This window comes from Cenococcum geophilum (assembly GCF_001692895.1).
Source record: "Cenococcum geophilum 1.58 unplaced genomic scaffold K441scaffold_43, whole genome shotgun sequence".
Taxonomy (NCBI): domain Eukaryota; kingdom Fungi; phylum Ascomycota; class Dothideomycetes; order Gloniales; family Gloniaceae; genus Cenococcum; species Cenococcum geophilum.
Genome location: NW_027137601.1, coordinates 934,955 through 956,768, shown reverse-complemented (window position 1 = coordinate 956,768; position 21,814 = coordinate 934,955). Strand labels below are relative to the sequence as shown.

At 33.8% G+C, this 21,814-nt stretch overlaps 1 protein-coding gene across 1 annotated transcript; it reads left to right on the top strand.

Moving 5' to 3' along the window:
- Positions 1 to 8,103: 8,103 nt before the first annotated feature.
- Positions 8,104 to 8,334, top strand: K441DRAFT_731259 (uncharacterized protein; the record flags this gene model as incomplete). The annotated part of the gene is made up of 1 exon (XM_067654229.1): positions 8,104 to 8,334. One exon carries the CDS (start codon positions 8,104 to 8,106, stop codon positions 8,332 to 8,334), a length of 231 nt encoding a protein of 76 aa, XP_067500473.1.
- Between the last annotated feature and the right edge of the window lie 13,480 nt (positions 8,335 to 21,814).

Sequence of the window (21,814 nt, the reverse complement as noted above, 5' to 3'; positions counted from 1 at the left end):
GCAAATTAAAGATATAGGTCCTACTTTTAACCTTAAATCCTTTTAGAATAAGTTGCTAATTAATAGTAGGAAGGTACTTAAAATTATAAATAAAGCTGCCCACAGCCTTTTTAATTAGTGAGCTATGCATTACTAATAGCGTTATCTTTAATAATTTAAATGTCGCCGCTACCTTGCTAATACTCTTACTTAAAGCTTCTATTACCGCTAATGTCTTTAACAGACGGCTTTAATTAGCAGCCTTAGCCGCGTTCTTTGTTAACCGCTTTATTAACTTTAGCCTCTTTACTTTCTTAGTATTTTAAGCCCTTTTTTCTGTTACGCTAGGCGTAGGTAAGGGAGATTAGCTTATGGAAGATAATGATATTAATAAGGATACTAAGGAGGATTGCGAAGGCGTTAAGGGCGTTAAGGGCGTTAATACACCCGGTATAGGAGTAGGGCTTTAGCTATTAATTAGCGTACTAAATAGGCTCCATTTAACTGTGCCGCGCGGTGTATTTAGATCCTTACTATCCTTATACTCGCCCTTACTATCCTTATCATTATAATTAGACGAATTTAAATTAATATTACCCCAGTTCTAAACCTGTTGGGAATAAAGGCAAATAGTCACCATATGAGGCATATTGCCGTCACGTGTGGCAAGTTACCGTTACGTGCGGCAAGTTGCCATCACGTGCCGCCGCGGCACTAGCGTGGTGAAGAACCTTAAGTTCCTTACCCCTTTCTTTAAGAAGAATACAACAATAATTATCATACTATCTACGAACCGTAGCTACGTAATACCCCCTTGTGTAACCAACACTAATTAGTAGTTAACTTCACTGTTATACCACAGAATAGCTAGGTATTCTACCAAGAAAAGACGAGCCACTATACCAGTGCTACTTGTGCTAGAGAAAGCTGTCTTTTAAGGTTAGAACTGGTCCTAAACCTTAAATAGAACTCTTCCACAAATCTAAGGATTTAAAGGCCAGAACTGGTCCTAAGCCTTTCTAAAATTATGAATTCTTACGTCCATTACGCAGAATAATACGCTTTATAAGTCTTCGCGATTTAAGGCTAGAACTAGTCCTAAGCCCTATAACCGCAAATATACGTTATAAATGTGTACTAAATAACAAACGCGTGCTAAATGACAAATATATATCACGAACGCGTACTAAATGACAATCCCTATACTAATAATACTTCCCTCCCTCTAAAAACATGGCTACGCCTACCTTAAATAACTAGAAAGACTCCTTACTACTAGGGGTAGCTAAGCACACAAAACTCATTAATAAAGATTGGGACGAATTCGCCTTTAATATAACAATTTATACCGCAAAATAAGTTAACGGCTTTCTCCTATACTATATTATATTCTACTAAAATAGATACTACGCTGACTTATAACTATAGGAGTATTTTAGGGAGGATTTTATAGGATAGACTGCTAATACCTAGGCACTTAGCAACGTTAATATTGTTTAGGACTTTTAAGACTTCCTTTATAGGAATAGGGTATATATTACTAAGAACGGTAACCCAATTACTAGTAATATTTAGGCTGTTATTACTAGTATAGAAGAACTAATATAAACGGAAGCTGAGATTATATATTAACTACGGAAACCTAAAAATAACCCATATTCTTTAGAAGGCAACTTTAATTTATATTAAAACCCCTAAAATACTAACCCCCTACTTAAAGCTGCTCTCTCACCTAAAGGTACTCTCCTACTTAGAGTTACTTCACCTCTACCTCCTCTACTCTAGCTAACCGGTAAGCCTTTACTATAAGAAGTTATAAATCTAATAAAGGTATATTTAGACAAAGAGAAGAAGTTTAGAGGAGAACTATATAATATACTTGGAGCAAAACTATAGATCTTTTATAACTATTGCAATAAGGTTAAAATTTAACGCCACTAGTACCATTACGCTTTCTCTGTTATATTAAAGGGACAGGCGGCAATATTCTATTATAATTATATTATGGGTAAAAACTATAACTTTAATGCAATGCTTTAGCTTACTAGAGCCCACTTTAAGACTAATAAAAATTACCAACTTTATATATCTAAATAGCGGGAGACTATGTTCTAAAGAGTTATTGCTTCTAACCCAATAAAGACTTGTTTAAAGTGCCTTTAACTACTTTTTAATAAACTTTAAAAAATCTAATATAGCCTTATTAAAACTTACTAAAATAAGAATAGCCTAAAAGACCAGGTTATCTTAGCATGCTATAGCATTCCTAAGTGCAACTTAGCGCTATATAAACCTATAGATACGTTTAAAGAAGTATATACTAAGCTATGCTCTGCTATAGGTACTATAATATAAACATAAGAATCTTAATAGTTCTATACTAAAAACCCTACCTAACTAAGTATTCCCGACTAACATGATTATAACTAGACTAATTAAATATATAGTGGCCGTGGTAGGGAATACGGAAGAGGGTATAATTAATGTTAACTATAAGGTAATTATAGAGGTCCTCATGGAGGTTTATTTTAAAGTAATTACTAGAAGAAATGCTACGTTTATAAGAAGCTAAATTACTAGTTAACTAGACACTCCCTTAATAAGCGAAAAGAGGTATATAATAAGTTCCATTAAAGTATAAGAAATGTTAAAAATTATAAGGTTACTGCGGCCTACTTCTAAAGCTTTCTGGTTTAATATAAAGGCGTAAAAGACCTTAAGGGTAAGGTTAATGAGACTAAACAGCTCCTTATAGATATAGAAATTAAGGACTACTTACCTAACCAATACTTTACTAAGTATGGTAAGGTAAATGGCATATAAACCGTTGCTATCCTTAATAACTAATCTACGCTCCATTCTATTACGAAGTTAGATATCTTTAACAAGCCAAAGAAAAGCTCCGCGTTTTCTTTTAACGACAGATACTCGGCGAACGTCTTTTATAGTATTATGCTAGATACTAGAGCCACAGGAGTATCTATAGTAGGAGAACCTTAAGTTTAAGCCCTTTAGCAGCTTAATAGCTCTGTTTAAATTAACTATTTAATAGCAGGCCAGTATACAATTCGTTTTAGCAAAGGTACTATAATCTCTCTTAGCACAATTAGGGTTTAAACCCCCTTAGGGTATATTAGTTTTTACATTATTCCTATAAATACTCCGTTTCTATTTTATATTAAAGATATAAATAAGTTAGGCGTTAGGCTTAATAACCTTAAAAATATACTTATTTAGGGAGATAATTAGGTGCCCGTTATATATAAGTAGGGTCACCCCTAGTTGCTCCTTTATTAACTAAAAAAAAGTATTACTTAGAGCCACTTAACTAAGTTGGAATTACGCCAACTATACCATTATTTTAGCCACCTATCTATTTATCGATTGCTTAGGGTTCTTTAGTAAGCAGGCTATAAAGTTAAGGTTAAAGCAATTAAGCATCTTATAAAGTATTGCTATTACTGCTAAATAAACTAAAAGTCCCCTAGCCGATTTAAGTTTACCCTTAAAGATAACTATAACTTTAACTTTTATATTATTATTAACGTTATATATCTTAGCGGCAAACTAGTACTCTAAGTTATTAACTTCTTAACCTCCTTTTAAGCCGCGCGTTTCTTAAAAGATATATTAGCTAGAAACGTATAAGAGACCCTTTAATTATACTAGATTAATATCTATTTAGGACCCCCTAATTAAATTATCCATAATATAGAAAAGAACTTCTTATCTATAGAGTTTTAATAATAAATAAAGGCAATAGCAATTAAGGTTAAGGAAGTCCCTATTAAGGCACATAATAGTATTAGAAAAGTAGAATAATATTACACGCCATTACGCCGCGTATATAAGATTATCTCTTTAGAACTAAAGGACGCTAGTAAAGAACTTACCTTATAAATAGCTGTTAAAGCTATTAATAATTCCGCTAGCCTAAATAGACTCATACCTACGTTACTAGTCTTTAGCGCCTACCCTTAAATAACTAACGATTCTCTACCATCTCCCTTTATTATATAATAAGCTAAGGCTATTCGCAAGACAATAAAGGAGGTGCGACGTCTCTACGCCATACGCTAGGTCAATAACGCACTAGGAATAAGAAATAGCCTAAATACCTCGACTACGCTCGACCTGCTACTTCAGTCTAAGGTACGCGTATGGCGTAAAAAGGGAGAATAGTTAGGCCTACACCAACTCATTATAATTAATAGTTAAACTTATACTATTTAGATGCCTTACGGACCTACTTAATTCCATTTAACTATTATTAAGCCTTATTATAAAGATAACAATTCCGAGCCTTTATAGGATGCCCTAGAAGATGCCCTAGAAGAGAACTACGATTAATATACTCTAGAAGGCGACTACGATCCTAATATAATTATAGTAGATGCGCTATAACTATAACGCGGCAGAGGTTGCCTAAAGAGATTACAAAATTACCAATATTTTATTAATTTTAAAGAACAATTTATTACCACCATTAAGAATAAAGTTAAGTTATTAATGGCCTTTATAACAGCTAAGGAGAAGGCTAACTTTAAACTTGCAAAACAGCTTTAAAAGGAAGGTTATATTATAACTCCAGGAGCTCCTTTTTAAGTATCTGATAAGCAGGAGATCGATAGTCTTATTGTAAGAGGAGTCTTTAAATTCGAGAAGTATAACCCTACTAAGTTCGATGGAGTTCGCATCTTTAAGTTAAGAATAGTTAACAAGATTAAGGGCAAAGCTACTAACGCCCTATTCGAGAAATTAAGGCTTATTATCTAAGGTCATAACAATAATAGTAAGGAGGTAATTCTTATATAATCTCTTATAATTTAACGAGCTAGTTAGTAAGTTATTGTTACGCTAGCTCCCTCCTTAATAAAGAACGGAATGGCGGTTTATTTGCGAGATATTACTTAAGCCTACACTTAATTAGAGACGCCCCTTTAGCGCTTAATACTGGCATACCTTCCGGAGCAAATTCGCCACTAGTATCCTAAAGATACAATTATAGTTATGCTTAAGCTATTATATAGAATCGCAGAGGCAGGAACTCACTAGTAGGCTACCTACAGCAAGCACTATAAAGAGAAGCTTTTAATAACTACTTCTATATTTAATCCCTGCTTCCTTATTATAACTACAGGAACCCTATTTAGAATTATTGGTATATAAACTAATAATATAATTATCTTAAAAGACGACCAATTCTTAGCTCTTAAAGAGGATAAGCTAGTAAAGGCAAATCTTATAGCAAAGCTAAAGGAAAAGCTTAACTTAATAATACTATTACTCTTTAATAGATGCATCCTCTCCCTAAACGAGGATTCTATTGCTTTACGCTAGAAGGGTTAAGATAAAAAGATCGACGTTATTAATATTAATTCTCCAAAGTAAGGATATATGGAGCAACGTGCTCGCGAAGCTTATATTGCTTCTATCTATTAACCTAAGGCTTTATTTAATCTCTTTATTGCGGCTTAACACTAGAAACTAACTAAGGATGATGTTCTTACCCTAAATAAGCGTTTTTTCTAGTAAATAAACCATCTCGATTGGGGACTACTCTATATGCCTATTAATCTTCCTACCGCTAAGCTCTTTATATTTGTTAATAGATTATTTATAAATAATAAAGATTTTAGCTCCTAGTTGGGATATAAGATTATTATTACAAACGAATTTACTAGAGAGAATAACTTTATAATCTATGGCAATTTTATTTATTAGAGCTTAACTAAAAGTAAGCGCGTTACCTAAAGTATTTTAGTGTTAGAGATATATAGAATAGTTAGCGGAGTTAATATAGCAATTACAATTGGAACTACCCTAAAGATAATTATAGATCGACTTAAACTTTCTATTATCCCTATAATTATATACACCGACTTATATTCCCTCTATAAGTATTTAGTTAAGCTTAGTACCACAAAGGAGAAGCGCCTTATAATTAATATTATAGCACTTTAGCAATTCTATAAGTATTAAGAACTCTTTAAGATCTAATGGATTAATAGCTAAGATAACCCGGTAGATATAATAACGAAGGCAAACCCAAACAAGGCATTAGAGACGTTTATTAATATAAATACTCTATATATATAAGTTAAAGGTTAGGTTAAAAGGGAGTCCCTAGAAATTTCTTAGTTACGTAAGGTCTTAAGATGTCTAGGAACTTCGACTAGCGGTTAAAGTTATTTAATTAGTTAGATTCTGTAGACCCTAACTTAAACTAGCCAATTAGGATTTTCTATCCCTGGGATGGAAAATCGCTATTAGCTTACTTACCGCTAGCGCCTTAGCGGCCCTACTAATAAGATACCTACCTATAACTTATAAGTAAGAAAGCACTACGTGCTAAGAGGCAAATTTTGAAATAGTGAGACTTATATTATAATGGCAATAGTAAGTAAGGAGGATTAATTTTTATTCCGCTAGTTAAGCGGTATATATATATAGATAGCAACTATAAAAGAAGAGTTGCTAGTGTTAGGAATAAAGGCAAATGGTTACCATATAAGGCATATTGCCGTCACATATAGCAAGTTGCCGTTACGTACGGCAAGTTGCCATTATGTGCCGCCGCGGCACTAGCGTGGTGAGGAACCTTAAGTTCCTTACCCCTTTCTTCAAGAAGAATACAATAACAATTATTATACTATCTACGAACCGTAGCTACGTAATATCCCCTTATGTAACTAACAAAACCAAATCCTTATTAAGCGCCTCCTTAATTATACCAGTATAATTACTATGGGCTATTTTACTAGTAAGTAGCTCCGTTAGTTACTTATAGTAAATAGGCTATTTTGTTTTAAAAGGTCTCCTTTTAATATAGCTATTAAAATAGCCCTTTATAACGCCTTCTTTATTAGTTTATAGTAAGCTAGTAACTTTATATTTACCCTATTCTAAACACGCCTTAATATACGCCTCCTATTCGCGGTATATAGCCTTCTAATAATTATACTTATTTGTTAACTAATTAAGAGTAAGGTCCTGGCCCGATTTAACTTTAATATAGGTAATAGCGTTAGCGTAATTAGTGGCTTTAAATATAGCTCTATTAGTCTCTTTGCCTTAAATAACTAATAGCTTTATATACTCTAGAAACACCTTACTTAACGCCTTAAGCCATACTAATTAAGGCTTCTTACTAGGATCCTCGCCCTTTACTACCTTCTTTCTCTAAGTCTTTTTAGTAGGTGGCTTAAAACCAGTACTAGCAGCTATAAGATCCTTCTTTACTATATTCGCCCTTACTTACTTCTTTAGCAGCTTTATTATAGGTGTTAATATTAGTAAGGTAGTAGTAGAGGCAGCTTTAGAAGACGTTATACTGGGTGTAGAGGTAGTAGTAGAGGTAGTAGTAAAGGTGGCGGTTAGGCCATAGCTATAGCTAGGGGCAGGGGGAGCTACGCTAGCAGCAGTGTTAACAGGGCTGGCCTCTATAGGCTCGTTGTCGTCGCCTATAAAAAAGGTGCGTATATTAAGAACGGGTTAATTATATCTATAAGGCTCTAACTACTTGTTTTATATAGAGCCTTTAGACGTCCCGTGTGCGGCTTACATAACCCTACTCCACCGCTATTTCGCCTACTAGTAACCTTGGCGACTACCTCTAGTAAACGAACCGCTCTTACCTGTTCGATCTACACCCCTGCACAAGCGCTTGCTAGTGGCGCTTACAATCCACCTGTTGGGCTTTAATTTGATCCACCTGGCGGCGTCGACCAGGTGGGCACGAATAGGTGGAAAAAAGTTAGTAAACCAGCCCTTAGCCAGGAGAATCAAATTGAAGACGTACGCCTCCTCTTCTCCCCCTTGACTACGCCTCCATTTTGGCCTTCAAAACGCGAATACAACGTTGTCTCTGCAATTGCCGATGAAAATTTGCAATATCGTACGGGTAGAAATCTCACGATATTTGACAAAGATCACGACACTGCGGGGGAAGTTCTGCAGCCAAGCATACGGCTTCGCTACAATTACTATATGCAGTTGGTGGCAGTCAAGCGATAACGGGTTAGCCACCCAGACGAGACAGCCACCCACCTGAGACAATGCACGGACCTCTTACCAAAATCAAAATCAAAACATCAAAATATACTCCTTTACTACACCTCCACCATGTCCTCTACCACCCCCAAATCGCTATCACTTAGCAAGGAAGATCGTATGCAAATTATTCTTCAATTATTAGAAGCCAATCCTAATCTATCTAGCCGTAAGCTTGCCAAAATATACAACCTGTTGCCTTCTTCTGTTTACTACCGTCGTAACGGCCGCCAATTAAGCAAGGAGTATCACCAAAAGCTTCAAAAGCTCTCAGTTATTAAGGAGTCCTCTTTAATTAAATAGATTAATACAATAGGAGCTTAGGGTTGGCCACCTTAAATTTAACACCTTAAATCTATAGCCAAAAGTATCTTTATTATAAAGAAGTGTCTTTTAGAGCTTAGTTAATACTAGTATAAAAACTTCCTTGCCCGACACCTAGAGCTTTAAGCTTAATTTACCTAAGGTCTTAATTAAAAGCGAAAGGATTCTAAGGATCTAAATATTATTAGGGAATGGTTTAACCTCTATAAAGCTACTATTGCTAAGTACGCGATTCCCCCAAGCGATTAATATAATATAGATAAGAAAGGAATTATAATAGGGGTGGGCGATAAGGTTAAGGTGCTTATTCCTTAATTAGAGGCTTAATCTTTTATTATAGAGCCAGATAATCGCGATTAGGTATCTATTATTAAGTGTATATTAAAAAGCCAATATTAATTACCTCTTTACTTTCTATTTTAGGGGAAACAAGTATAACGATTTTAGATATCACCCGAACTTAATTATAAAACCATAATTTAAGTAAGCAATTTAGGGTGGATAAATTCGGACATTATAGTTAATTAGTTAAAATACTTTAATTAATATATAAAGCTATAACTCTAAGGAATCTATTACTTATTAATTCTTAACGGACACAAAAGCCACGTATTAATACAGTTCGCTAAGTATTATAAGACTTATAAAATTATCTATAACGGAACCTTGTAGTAGGTACTACAATAGGCTCGTTAATAGGCTAGGTGTGTAGGTAATATAAGTTAAAGTTAACAACGTAATAACAACTAGTGGAGTGGTTGCCCAATAGATTAACTCTAATTATATTCTAAGAATTACTATAAGGAAGGAACTATCTAGGTAGGGACCGTGGTCCTTTAAATACACAACCATACTTCTATAAAATCCTTCTTATATATAATATACGTGTACTCTATTTACTCTATTATAGATTATATAGATTATACAGATTATATCACATAACCTTAGTTACTATTCCTCGTCATATAGCTCTATCGGCTCTATTCTAGACCGTGCCTAAATTAACTAACTAGCTTCTTTCGACTCTTCCCTAAGTAGTCATAACATTATACTTAAAGCGTTTATAACACTATCTCCCTCCTCTTTATCTTTATTCTTAAAGATTCTAAATATCTTTAAGTTATTTACTAGAGGTGTAATATCTGTCTAATTAATTTGGTTAATATTATTACTTATTATACCTAAAGCAATTTCTCCTTCTTTAACCGTTCGTCGTGCTTACACTATTACTGCGATATTATCTCTTAGTAAGATTATACCGTCTCTATATTCTCGCTGCTTAAAAGAGAGGTTAGTTTATATTACGTTGGTAAGTCTATTTTTACAATAACCGTTCTCTTACTCGGAGTGTACTAAGGCAAATATTTATTTATCCTATAATATTCGCTCTATCTTTAATACTAAATATATATAACCTATTACTCTTAATAGTCGTCTAGTTCCCTAATTAATTTGTCTTAGGGTTTTATATTTAATCTACTGCTACACGGCTAAATAATAAACTGTTTGTTGCTTTAGCGGAGTTATACTATTCTTATAACGCGGAATGGGAGGCTGCTAATGCTTAGTAACGGGCTCTTAAGTCTCGTCTTACGGCGTCCGCTTAATTAATTTATCTTAAGAAAGTGCGTAAGAAGGTTTATTTTAAGGAGTAAAAACTTATAGAATAGAGTTTATAGGAACTTAGTAATAAAAGAACAGACTCTTTTTTTACTAAGAAGGAAATAAATCCAAATAGCTTAGCAACTGCTTTTCTTAGGTCCCCCTTAGGTGACTTATTTTTTAGTAATTCCTCTTTATTAATACTACTTAACTATGAGGTGAGGATGTGGATAGGGAGCTTAATGATGGAATAATAGGGTATATTGTATAGACAGAGACGAATCCTTAAGGGAGAAGGAGGAGTCTGAGGTGCGAGGTAAGGGGTTTCTATAGGCACGTGCAGCGCACGTGCCTCACAGGCGAGTCGCCTGCGGGTCGCCTGTACCTCGTAGCTATATAACTATATGCTTAGGTTTTACCTAATAATGCCCCCCCCTTTAAAAAGGGTCGTCCCCGATCCTTTACGTACTTAGGCCTTGATAAAACCCCATAAAAAACCTTAATAAGGAAAAATTAAAAAGGGAAAGAGTGTCCTGATTTTACGCATAAAAAGATAGGTATATACTTCGCCAGTAAGTTATAGGTTATTCATATATAGCCAGGCGTATAGTGGTAAGGCAGTATACCCGTTAAATCTACCGCTAACCCTATACTTTAGCCTTATACTATACCTGCGTAGCATATAGAGATTCCGCTAAGTTCTACTAAATTCTGCTAAATTCTGCTAAATTCTAGATGTGTACTTGCATAAGTAGGTCGCTAATACCTTATAGGTAGGTTATAGGTTATTCGCATGCAGCCAGATTTATAGACGGTAAGGCTATATACCTATTAAATCCGCCNCTAACCCCGCTTTAGCCTTACGCTATACCGGNNTAGCGCCGTNTATACTTNNTGGGTAGGTTATAGGTTATTCGCATATAGCCAGACGTATAGTAGTAGGGTAGTATACCTATTAAATCCACCGCCAACTTTATACTTTAGCCTTGCGTTATTTACATAGCATATGCGTAGCATATACATAGTCACGTCGGGTCGCGATGCGCCTACGTAAGGTATGCATTTAGGGGTATACGGTATCCGAGTCTTCTGCCTATCTAACGTTAGGTCGCGATACGCCTGCGCACGATATGCGTTTAGGGGTATACAGTATCCAAGTCTGATATATAAATCGTTGGTATAGGTTACTACCAGTAGGTTACCAGCAGGTTATAGACCCCAGTTAAAGGACCCCGGTTACGGACGGATCTGTCCTTTAAGATATAAGTTATTAGTATAGGTCGCTACTAATAGGTCACTAGTGGGTTAAAGGACCCTGGTTAAAGGACCCCGGTTATAGGCGGTATCTATTACTGATAGGGACTCGCCCCTAAGTTAGCTGATTACGCATAGAGCGTAAAGCGTCCCTTTTGCTCTACAGATAAAATTAACTAGTGACTCGTAGGGTTGTTAGGTCGCGATGCGCCTGCGTAAGGTATGCGCTTAGGGGTATGCGGTATCCAAGCTTTCTTTTCTCTAACGTTGGGTTGCGATATACCTGCGCATAATATACGTTTAGGGTATACGGTATCCGAGTCTTCTTCCTATTTAACGTTGGGTTATAATGCGCCTATATAAGGTATGTATTTAGGGTATACGTTATCTAAGTCTTTATAGAGTAATGTATATATTATTAGTATAGGTCACTACTAGTAGGTTACTAGCAGGTTATAGACCCTAGTTAAAGGACCCCGGTTATAGATAGGCCTATTATATAATATATATACACAGTTATTAGTATAGGTTACTACTAGTAGGTTACTAGCGGGTTAAAGAACCCTAGTTAAAGGACCCTAGTTACGGATAGACCTACCACCTGTTACCTAACGGCTAGGACTTATCTGTAACGGCTTGCCGCTAGTATTCTTTGCGGTTACTGCCTACGTTCCTCTAGTAAGTTATAGGCGTAGCGCCGGCGTTTAGGGGGTCCTTAGGGCCATCTAGCTGTTAAGTAGTCTCCCTAGGAGTTTACTTAGGAAAGCCTCGCCTTCCTTAGGTTCTGTCTTCTAAACCTAACCCTATAGAGCTTACGCTATAACCGCGCTTTAAGTATAAGGATCTACTACTAACTACGCGATCTTCCGTAAGCTTTATGGTATTAAGCAATTACTCTATACGGCGGACTTTAGTAAAGAGGTTCTTAGTAGTTCTTACCCGTGCAGCGAAGTTCTGGCGGAAGAGCTCTGCTTATAGGTAGGTTAGGAGATATAAGAACCAAAAGTCTACCTATTAATTAGGATTAATAAAGGGGGTATATAATAAGAGGTCCTCTAAGCTATATATACAGGCTAAGAAGGTATTAAACTTCTGGTTCTCCTTTATTATAGTCATATAGTACGCAGTAGCATTATTAAAGCGTTTTACTATAGGGTCCTTAATCTAGTCTTAGACTATAGTCTTAAATTTGTCCTATAGTAAAGGACCTTTATCTTTAGCGCCTAGCCGGCGATGCACTAGTTAAGTAATTATTTTCGCTTTTGTAAGACCTTTAATGGCCTAACGCGTACGTTGCTCGCAGTTATAGTTAGCGTTATTAACCTTAAATCGGTTCTTAACTGCGGCGATCTACCGGTTAAACTTCTGTTAAGTAGTGCCACTAATATTAGGCGGTAACTTCTTAACTAAGGCGTTAAGATTTGTTTGGCGTATATACTCACTACGTAACTTATATTCTTTGCTTAAGAGATAATAATAATAGGAGGGCTTCGTTGAGTTAATAATGCTCTATAAGTTGGCTATTTTCTTAGCTAGCTTATCTAGCTCCTTCGGGTTAGTAGTATTTGGTGGGACGCTGGTAACCTTACTAAGCTCCTATTAAGCCTAGGTATATAAATTAAACTGGTTTTTAGTGTTTATAGATATCTAATTATCTTAAGATTTAGAAGGTAGCCTAGATGTTGCTAGTGTAGAGGCTTCGTCTGCACTAGATCCTGAGGCGTTCTGCCGTTATATCGCGGGCGTATTGCCGTTAAGTATAGGGGTCGATCTTGTCTTTAGAGGCATTATGGATTATAGGAAAATTAAACCGGCTATCCTCCTAAAGGGATTAGTAAGAATTTAAATGTAAGGTAAGGATATGGATAGGGAGCTCAATAATGGAATAATAGGGTATATTATATAGACAGAGACGAATCCTTAAGGGAGAAGGAGGAGTCTAAGGTGCGAGGTAAGGGGTTTCTATAGGCACGTGTAGCGCACGTGCCTTACAGGCGAGTTGCCTGCGGGTCGCCTATACCTCGCAGCTATATAACTATATGCTTAGGTTTCACCTAATACTAACCTAATTTCTTCTAATACTTCTATACCTTTCCTATAGCGTTCTTTAAATTCTCTAGTAGCTTTTAGGTAGTCTTAGTATAGCCTATTTACTTAACCTTATACTATATTTTATTATTAATGTCCTTATAACTAACAATCCTTAAAACTTACTATTTATCTTCTTTCTATCCTCTATATATATCTGCTTTATAAACTAGTAGCTTAATATTTCTATATACTAGCTCTAGTATTATAATATACTATATAGGGTAGATCTTTATCTTAGCTAGTAGGTTTAACTTAAACGTAACTAGTAAAATCCTTTATATAATTTTGAAAGGTCCTAGTCTAACATAGTCTAATTTCTTGCTTAATTATTAACTCTTAAAATTTTTATATAGTAGCTATACTTTATCTCCCTCCTTAAGATCTAGTCCCTTAGATCTCTTAGCGTTATAATACTTTTTTATTCTCTTTTATACTTTCTTTACTAATTCTATAAGGTCTATATAATGATTTATTAACGTCTTTATTTTTTCTTTAGCTATGCTACTCATTTTCTTTACTTATTATAGTAATAATAATATTCTTAGCTTATATCCGTAATTTGCCTTAAATAGTAATATACCTATTCCTTCTTAAGGTGTTATATTATATATAAACTATATAACTAGTAATAGCGATACCTAATTGTTCTGTATATAATTAATATAGTGCCTTAGATACTACTCTAGCGTTTAATTTAATTTTTCTATTTAACCGTCTGTCTGCGGATAATATATAGTAGAAGTTACTGCTCTAACTCCTTATTCCGCTAAAAATACCTTCTAAAATACTGCTATAAATCTTAGATCTTTATCCGATATAATCTTACTTAGTACTCTATATCTTACAAATACTTCCTTAATATAGATTTTAGCGATATCTTCTACTAATATTTCTTCTATATATGCTATAAAGTATCCCTACTTCGTAAGCTTGTCTACTATTATTAAGATTGCGTTATAATCTTGTCCGGTAATAGGGTTTCTTAACTTTACAACTTAATAATAAAGTCCTATAATATAACCTCCTATAGTCTTTTTAGTATCTTAATAGGTTGTAGCCCTCTATATAGCTTATGCCTTATTAGTTTATTTCTTTAGCAATCTAGGTATTTCTTTATAATCTTTTATACTAGGCCCTAGATTCTGTTAATAATATACTTCTCTTAAAGTCTTAATACTAAGCCTATAGCTTTATTATATTCTTAAGTTATTTCCTTATAAAAATCTTCTATAAAATGCTCTACTATACTTTTTAGGATATACTTCGCTTTTTAATTTTTGTATATATCTAATTATAAATCTTCTAGCTATGCTTTTAGAATTCTCTATACTTAAAAGCTTTCTAGTATCTTATAGACTTTTTTTAGTTTATTATCTTTTTAAGTTGCTGTAATTTTTAGATAATTATACCTAATTAATCTATCTATATCTTTTTGTAGTAAAGCCCCTAATGGCTTTTTATTATTTTATAGTTTAGCTTTTTAACTTAGAGCATCTGCTTATATGTTGTCTATACCCTTAGTATACTAAATCTTAAAATGGTATTCTGTAAGCATCTTTGCCTATTTAACTTATCTTTAATTAAGTTCTTTAGTTATTAGGAACCCCGTTAGGTTTTTATAATCTATCTTAACTATAAATAGTTTTTCTATACCTTATAAAAATGCTTTCTATTTTTTTAATGCTGTAATTATACCTAATAACTCCTTATTATAAATGTTATAATTTAACTCTAGTAGTGTTATCTTTTAACTATAGTATGCTACTAGGTGCTATCTATCTTAATATTTCTATATAAAGTATACCCCTAGTATATAGTCTAATGCATCTATCTCTACAACCGTCTCTAGTCTTGGTTAATAGATCTTAAAAACTAGCTTTTAGGTAAATAGTTCCTTAATTTTCTTAAATAATTCTTGCTATTCCTCTCCCTATACCTATAGTTCTTCTTTCTTTATTAACCGCGTAAATGGCTTAATATCCTTTAACTATTATGCTATAAACCTTCTATAGTAATTATAAACCCCTAAAAACGACCTTAACTACGTGACGTTCTCTAGTTCTTACTAATTTACTATAGCCTTAATCTTTCTTAAATCTATAATAAGTTGGCCTAGTTTAATAATAAATCTAACAAAATTAGTTTTCCTAGTAAAGAACTCGCATTTCTTAATTGCTACTAGTATCTGTTCTTCTTATAGTCTCTTTAAGACCTATTTAATATATTCTCTATACTCTTTCTTAGTTATTAAGTAGATAATATTATTATTAAGATATGCCATAATAAATTTATTTAAGTATTCTCCTAATATATTGTTAATACGCTTCTAGGACGTTGCTAGTGTATTTATAAGCCCAAATTATATAACTAATAGTTTATATAGTCCTTCCTTTAATCTAAAGGCTGCCTTCTATTTATCGCCTTCCTTAATCCTAATCTAATAGTACGCCTATCTTAAATCTATCTTTATAAAGATTTGCGCGTTGCCTATTCTATCTTAGATTTCGCTAATTAAGGGTAAAGGATACTTATCCTTTTAAGTAATGCTGTTTAACTATTTATAGTTAATGTATAACCTTAGTTTGCTATTCTTCTTTAATATAAATAGTACTAGATAACCCGCTGATGACTATAATAGTCTAATATATCCCTTTTATAAGTTTTCCTAGATAAACTCTTTTAATACTCTACCTTCTTCTTTAGTAAGCTTGTAGATTAAAAAGAACTTTAGACTTATTTCTAGTTCTAACTCTATTTTATAATCCCATGCTGTAACGTGGCCCGCCTCCACGTCGCCATACGGCCAAAAAGACTGAGAGTGCTTGCGAACCTGTCGCAAGCGCGGCGGGACCTAATATATATACTCTTACACATGCTGTATAATCTGCTAGCTTTTTACTTTCTAGTAACTATAGTTTCTTACTATACTTGTGGTATCTTTTTAGTATATAACTTAGTCCTTTTTCCATTTCTTTATAGGTTGCCCCTACTTAGTACTATACTAACTTAGCTTACTATTATATCTTACGGCGTTAAGTATTCTTAATATCGACTTGACCTATAATCTAATTAATTTTTAGATTATATTCCTATAACTAAGGCATTCTTAGTACTGCCTTATTATTCCCTAATGGTAATATATCAAAAGATATCTCGATTTATCTCCCTTTAATAGTTAACTAAATAGGTCCTATTTTAAGATTAATAATACCTCCTCTATAGGCTATTAGATCTTCTAAAATTGTTACTAATAGGTAAAGATGCTCCTTCTTTCTATATAGTAATCCTATTCTTTTAACTGCTGCTAGTAAGATATAGTTCCTCATTACTCTACTATCTATTAGCGCTTTAAACTATTAATCTTACTATTTAATTTATAAATTTAAGTGTTATTCTTAAATTCCTTTAAGGGTCTAAGGCTCTATTACTAGTTCTCTTTAGTTCTATAGGCCTCTACTTTTCCTAACTATTAGCTACTTAATTCTGTTTATACTTAGTCCACTTTTAGCTAATACTTAGTTCGCTTTTTATCTTTAATATACTGTAGACATATATTCTTTAGGTATTCCTACTACTATTATCCATCTAGGCATTCTTCCGTAAGGAATCTTTCTAGCTAAAGTATTAAGTCTCCTAACTCCTAAACTTCTACTAGATGCTAGCTATATATATACTTAGTATCTTAGTATCTTTACTCTTCTATTAGCTAATATATTCTTATAGGGTATTTTTAATTCTTATTTTTAGGTATTTTATATATATTATATATATTATCTATATATGCAATCTATACTAACGTATAGTATACTTAGTGTTTTAGGTTAACTCTTAGCTCGTCTTTATCTTTAAGTTTAAACCTTTATCGTGCTAATCTAAACGTTATAACTTNGTTTATAGGTACTAAAATGCGTCTCCCGCTTTTCTAGTCCTCTAATTGTTCCTCTAGATCCTTTAACGTTATAATTAAGGCTCCTTTAATATAATTTATAGCCTTTTCCGTAATAGGGTAGTCCTAGATTACTTTCTCATCTAACAATATATAGAAATCTTCCTACTTGTCGTTATGCCTTTGTCTATACCACTTTTAGTATAGCTGCTAGAGTGTATACGGCTTATCCATAAGGAAGTATCTTCTTATTACTATATTATAATAGCCTTTAGTATATTGTTTCTTAAACCTAGTTAGAATTCTTAGATCTTCTTCTTATTCTAGTTTAGTAAGCTACTTAGCTTTTAGTATACCTATTCTAGGCCTATTAGTAATTCTTCGTACTAGTACTCTATCCATTATACGTTCCAATATACTAGATCTCTTATCTAGTTTCTGTTCTTACTATACGACAATTTATTACCTAAATTCTTCTATAGTTTCTTTTAGTTTACGTCTTACGCTTAGATCCTTAAAGTCTTCTTACTTCTTAATTTTAGTATTAACGTTTCGATCTTTAGGCTAAACACTACATTCTCCTAGTAAGTCCTCTAGGTCTATATATCTGTCTCTTAGTCTAGTTACTATTTATGCTATAGATTCTCTAATCTAGTTAATAGTCCTTATTTATGTCTTAAAGTCTTAGTCTTATAGAATTCTTAATCCTAAGCTAGCTTCTAACTTAAGCTTAGCTCCTACCTTAGTCTAACTAGGCTTACTTAGTGTCCTTATCTCATTTTAAGAGTCTTAAATCTTACTTATCTTATCTTAAGAGTCTTATACCCGTAGGAAACTCTGTCCTAAGCTTATTTATATATCTTTAAACTAAGCTACTACCCTACTTTATTGGTTTCTGTCTATTATAGGTCCTTAGGTATACCTTATCTCGTCTTAAGAATTTTAGTCGTCTTTTATCTCGTCTTAAGAATCTTAAGCCTTTAGCCTTTTGCCTTTATTAAGTGCCAAAGTAGTTTACTATCCTACTTCTCTTACGTCTTATAAAGCGATAGACATCGTGTTTAGTGGGGTCTTAATCCCTACTAATATTCCTTATTTTATAGTAGAATTATCCTCTACCTCTTATATAACATCTCTAAGGTCTATATACTTCTAGTAAGCTGCCTTTATTACCTTATTGTTATAAAATGTTTTACCTATATTAAATTTATCGTCCTTAATATCCGATCTGCGAACTAGTTTGCTGGTTCCTCTATATTTTATAGGTTGTGGCTTTTATAGCTAATAGCTTGCGCTATACTTAGCGTTCTTATAAATCCGGTATATGTTATTATAATAAAACGTAAAACTTTTAATTAAACATTCTTTTGTTCCTTATAGTATACTATTATCCCTTTATATATATATGTCTTCTACTACTAGTCTAGTTCCCTTTATTATATAGTAACTTTAACCATATTTATAATCCCTTATAAAGTAATCTTGTTTTCCGTAATTTATATAAGCTCCATCTTTAAACTATTAACTTTGTTATAAAGTCCGCCTAAACATCTTCTACTACTAAGATCCCTAGTTTAGCCTCTACTTTTTAGTCCTATAATTACTAAATCCTTAACCTTTAGGTTTCTACGGTTTCTTACTCTATTTTTTATAGGCTTCTTTAGTACTACTTAGGTCCATTAGCTCTACGCCATACTATAGTTTCTAACTTAGCTTTAGTTAATGTGTACTCTACGCCTTATATAATTATAAAACTCTATCCTAACTTCTTTTAGTCTATTCCCTTTAGTAGATCTAATTATTAATCTTAATTACTTAATCTATTAGTTCCCTTAGGGTGTCCGCATCTTCTATTAGGATAATTACGTTCTAGACTTTAGCCTTAAGTCCTTACTTATACTATGCTATAAGCGCCCTATTATTTTACTCTACTTATATTACTAACGTTTAGAACTACATTGTGTACTTAATTGCTAAGGTTCGTTATATAATATTTTAGAGTTTTCTTTTCACCGTGGTTACTGCCTCTGGGTCTCTAAATATTTATATAAGTTATTCCGCGAATCCTTCCTAGCTTAAAAATATAAACCGTATGTCTTAATTGGTGGTCGTTATTTCATTTACCTATATTTCTATAAGGTAAGGCTTAAACTACTTAAGTACTCTTCCTAATAGGAATAGTCCTATGTAGGCTATTCAATCCATAAGTATTGGTAGTTCATCGGCAAAATATAGTACCCTTTCAATGGCCTCAATGGTTGGTGGTTGACGCAATTGGCGCGCAGTTGAGGGCATTTAGCAACTCGACCGACTAGCCTATGTCGTATTTTTTTAACACACAGCCTGCGCGCAGCCTGCGCGCAACCTACGCGCAACCTACCAGCAATCTACGCATTTAGCAACTATAATTATATTTACCTCTTTTATACTAATAATATATTTTAAATAAATAAAAGCTATTTTAAAGCTATTTATAAGGCTAGTAAAATAAATATTATTATTTTAGATAATTTAATATAATATAGCGATAGTTCTCTTTTATCTATCTACCTATGAACTTACCTACCTGCCTACATCGCCTACCTATTTATATCGCCTACCTATCTATATCTACTTGTCTGCATTTACCTACCTATCTATATCTACCTACCTATCTATATTTATCTACCCGTTAGTATTTACCTACCTATCTATATCTGCTTACCTATCTATATCTATCTACCTATTTATATCTACTTGTTTATATCTACTTACCTATTTATATCTACCCACCTGTTAATATTTACCTACCTATTTATATCTACTTGCCTATCTATATCTACTTACCTATTTATATCTACCTGCCTATTTATATCTACTTACCTATCTATATTTACTTACCTATCTATATCTACCTACCTATTAGCATCTACCTATTTATACCTACCTATCTATACTACCTTAATTTAATTAATTAATTAAATTATTTATAGTGTTAGCTGGCTAATTGTTATTATTTAGCTTTAGCGACGGTTATCTAGTTCTAGTAATAGTTATCTAGTTCTAGTAATAGTTGTCTAGCTCTAGTAACGGTTATCTAGTTCTAATAACGGTCGTCTAGTTTTAGCAACGGTTGTCTAGTTCTAGCGACGATTGTCTAGTTCTAGTAACGGTTATCTAGCTAGTGACGGTTATCTAGTTCTAGCGACAGTCGTTTAGTTCTAGTAATAGTCGTTTAGTTCTAGTAATAGTTATCTAGCTAGCAACGATTGTCTAGTTCTGGCAATAATTGTCTAGCTCTAGTAACGGTTATCTAGTTCTAATAACGGTTATTTAGCTAGCAATAGTTATCTAGTTCTAGCAACGGTTGTCTAGCTCTAGTAACGGTTATCTAGTTCTAGTAACAGTCGTCTAGTTCTAGCAATAGTTATCTAGTTTTAGTAATAGTCGTCTAGTTCTAGCGATGGTTATCTAGCTCTAGCAACGGTTATCTAGTTCTAGTAATGGTCGTCTAGCTAGTAACGGTTATTTAGTTCTAGCAATAGTTATCTAGTTCTAGTAATAGTCGCCTAGCTAGTAACGGTTGTCTAGTTCTAGCGATAGTCGTCTAGTTCTAGTAATAGTTATCTAGCTAGCAATAGTTGTCTAGTTTTAGTAACGGTTATCTAGCTAGCGACGGTCGTCTAGTTTTAGTAATAATTGTCTAGCTCTAGTAACGGTTGTCTAGTTCTGGCAACGGTTATCTAGCTAGCGATAGTTATCTAATTCTAGTAACGGTTATCTAGTTTTAGCGATGGTCGTCTAGTTCTAGCAACGGTCCTCTACTAGCTGCCGTTCTAGTGCCTCCCTAGGTAGGGAGGATATAAAGAAGAAAGGAAGGGTAAAAAATAAGGTGGCTATATAGGGTAGAGGCACGTGTAGAGGCTATCGGGAATATAGCGGGGACCCGATGCAGAGCTTCGTGTAGAGCCTCTGTACGTAGAGCTTCGCGCAGAGCCTCGTGTAGAGCCTCTGTACGCAGAGCTTCTCGCAGAGCCTCGTGCAGAGCCTCTGTACGCAGAGCTTCGCGCAGAGCCTCGTGCAGAGCCTCTGTACGCAGAGCTTCGCGCAGACCCTCGCGCAGACCCTCGCGCAGAGCCTCGTGCAGAGCTTCGTGCAGAGCTTTGTGCAGAGCCTCTATGCGCAGAGCTTCGTGCAGAGCCTCTGTACGCAGAGCTTCGTGTAGAGCTTTGTATAGAGCCTCTATACGCAGAGCTTCGTATAGAGCCTCTGTACGTAGAGCTTTGTATAGAGCCTTATGTAGAGCCTCTAAGTAATAAGACTATAAGATTGTATGAGATTGTATAAGATTATATAAGATTATATATAATAGTTAAATATATAGTATATAACTTTACCTTAATCGCACGTTAAGAAATATACAGTTAGCTTTTAAAGTTATTAAGTAGGTTAACTGCGTGTTAAAGGATATGCAGTTAGCTTTTAAAGTTATTAAGTAGGTTAACTGCATATTAAGTTAGTTAAATTGTATATTAAGTAGGTTAACTGCGTATTAAGTTAATTAAATTATATATTAAGTAGGTTAACTATATATTAAGTTAGTTAAATTATATATTAAGTAGGTTAACTATATATTAAGTTAGTTAA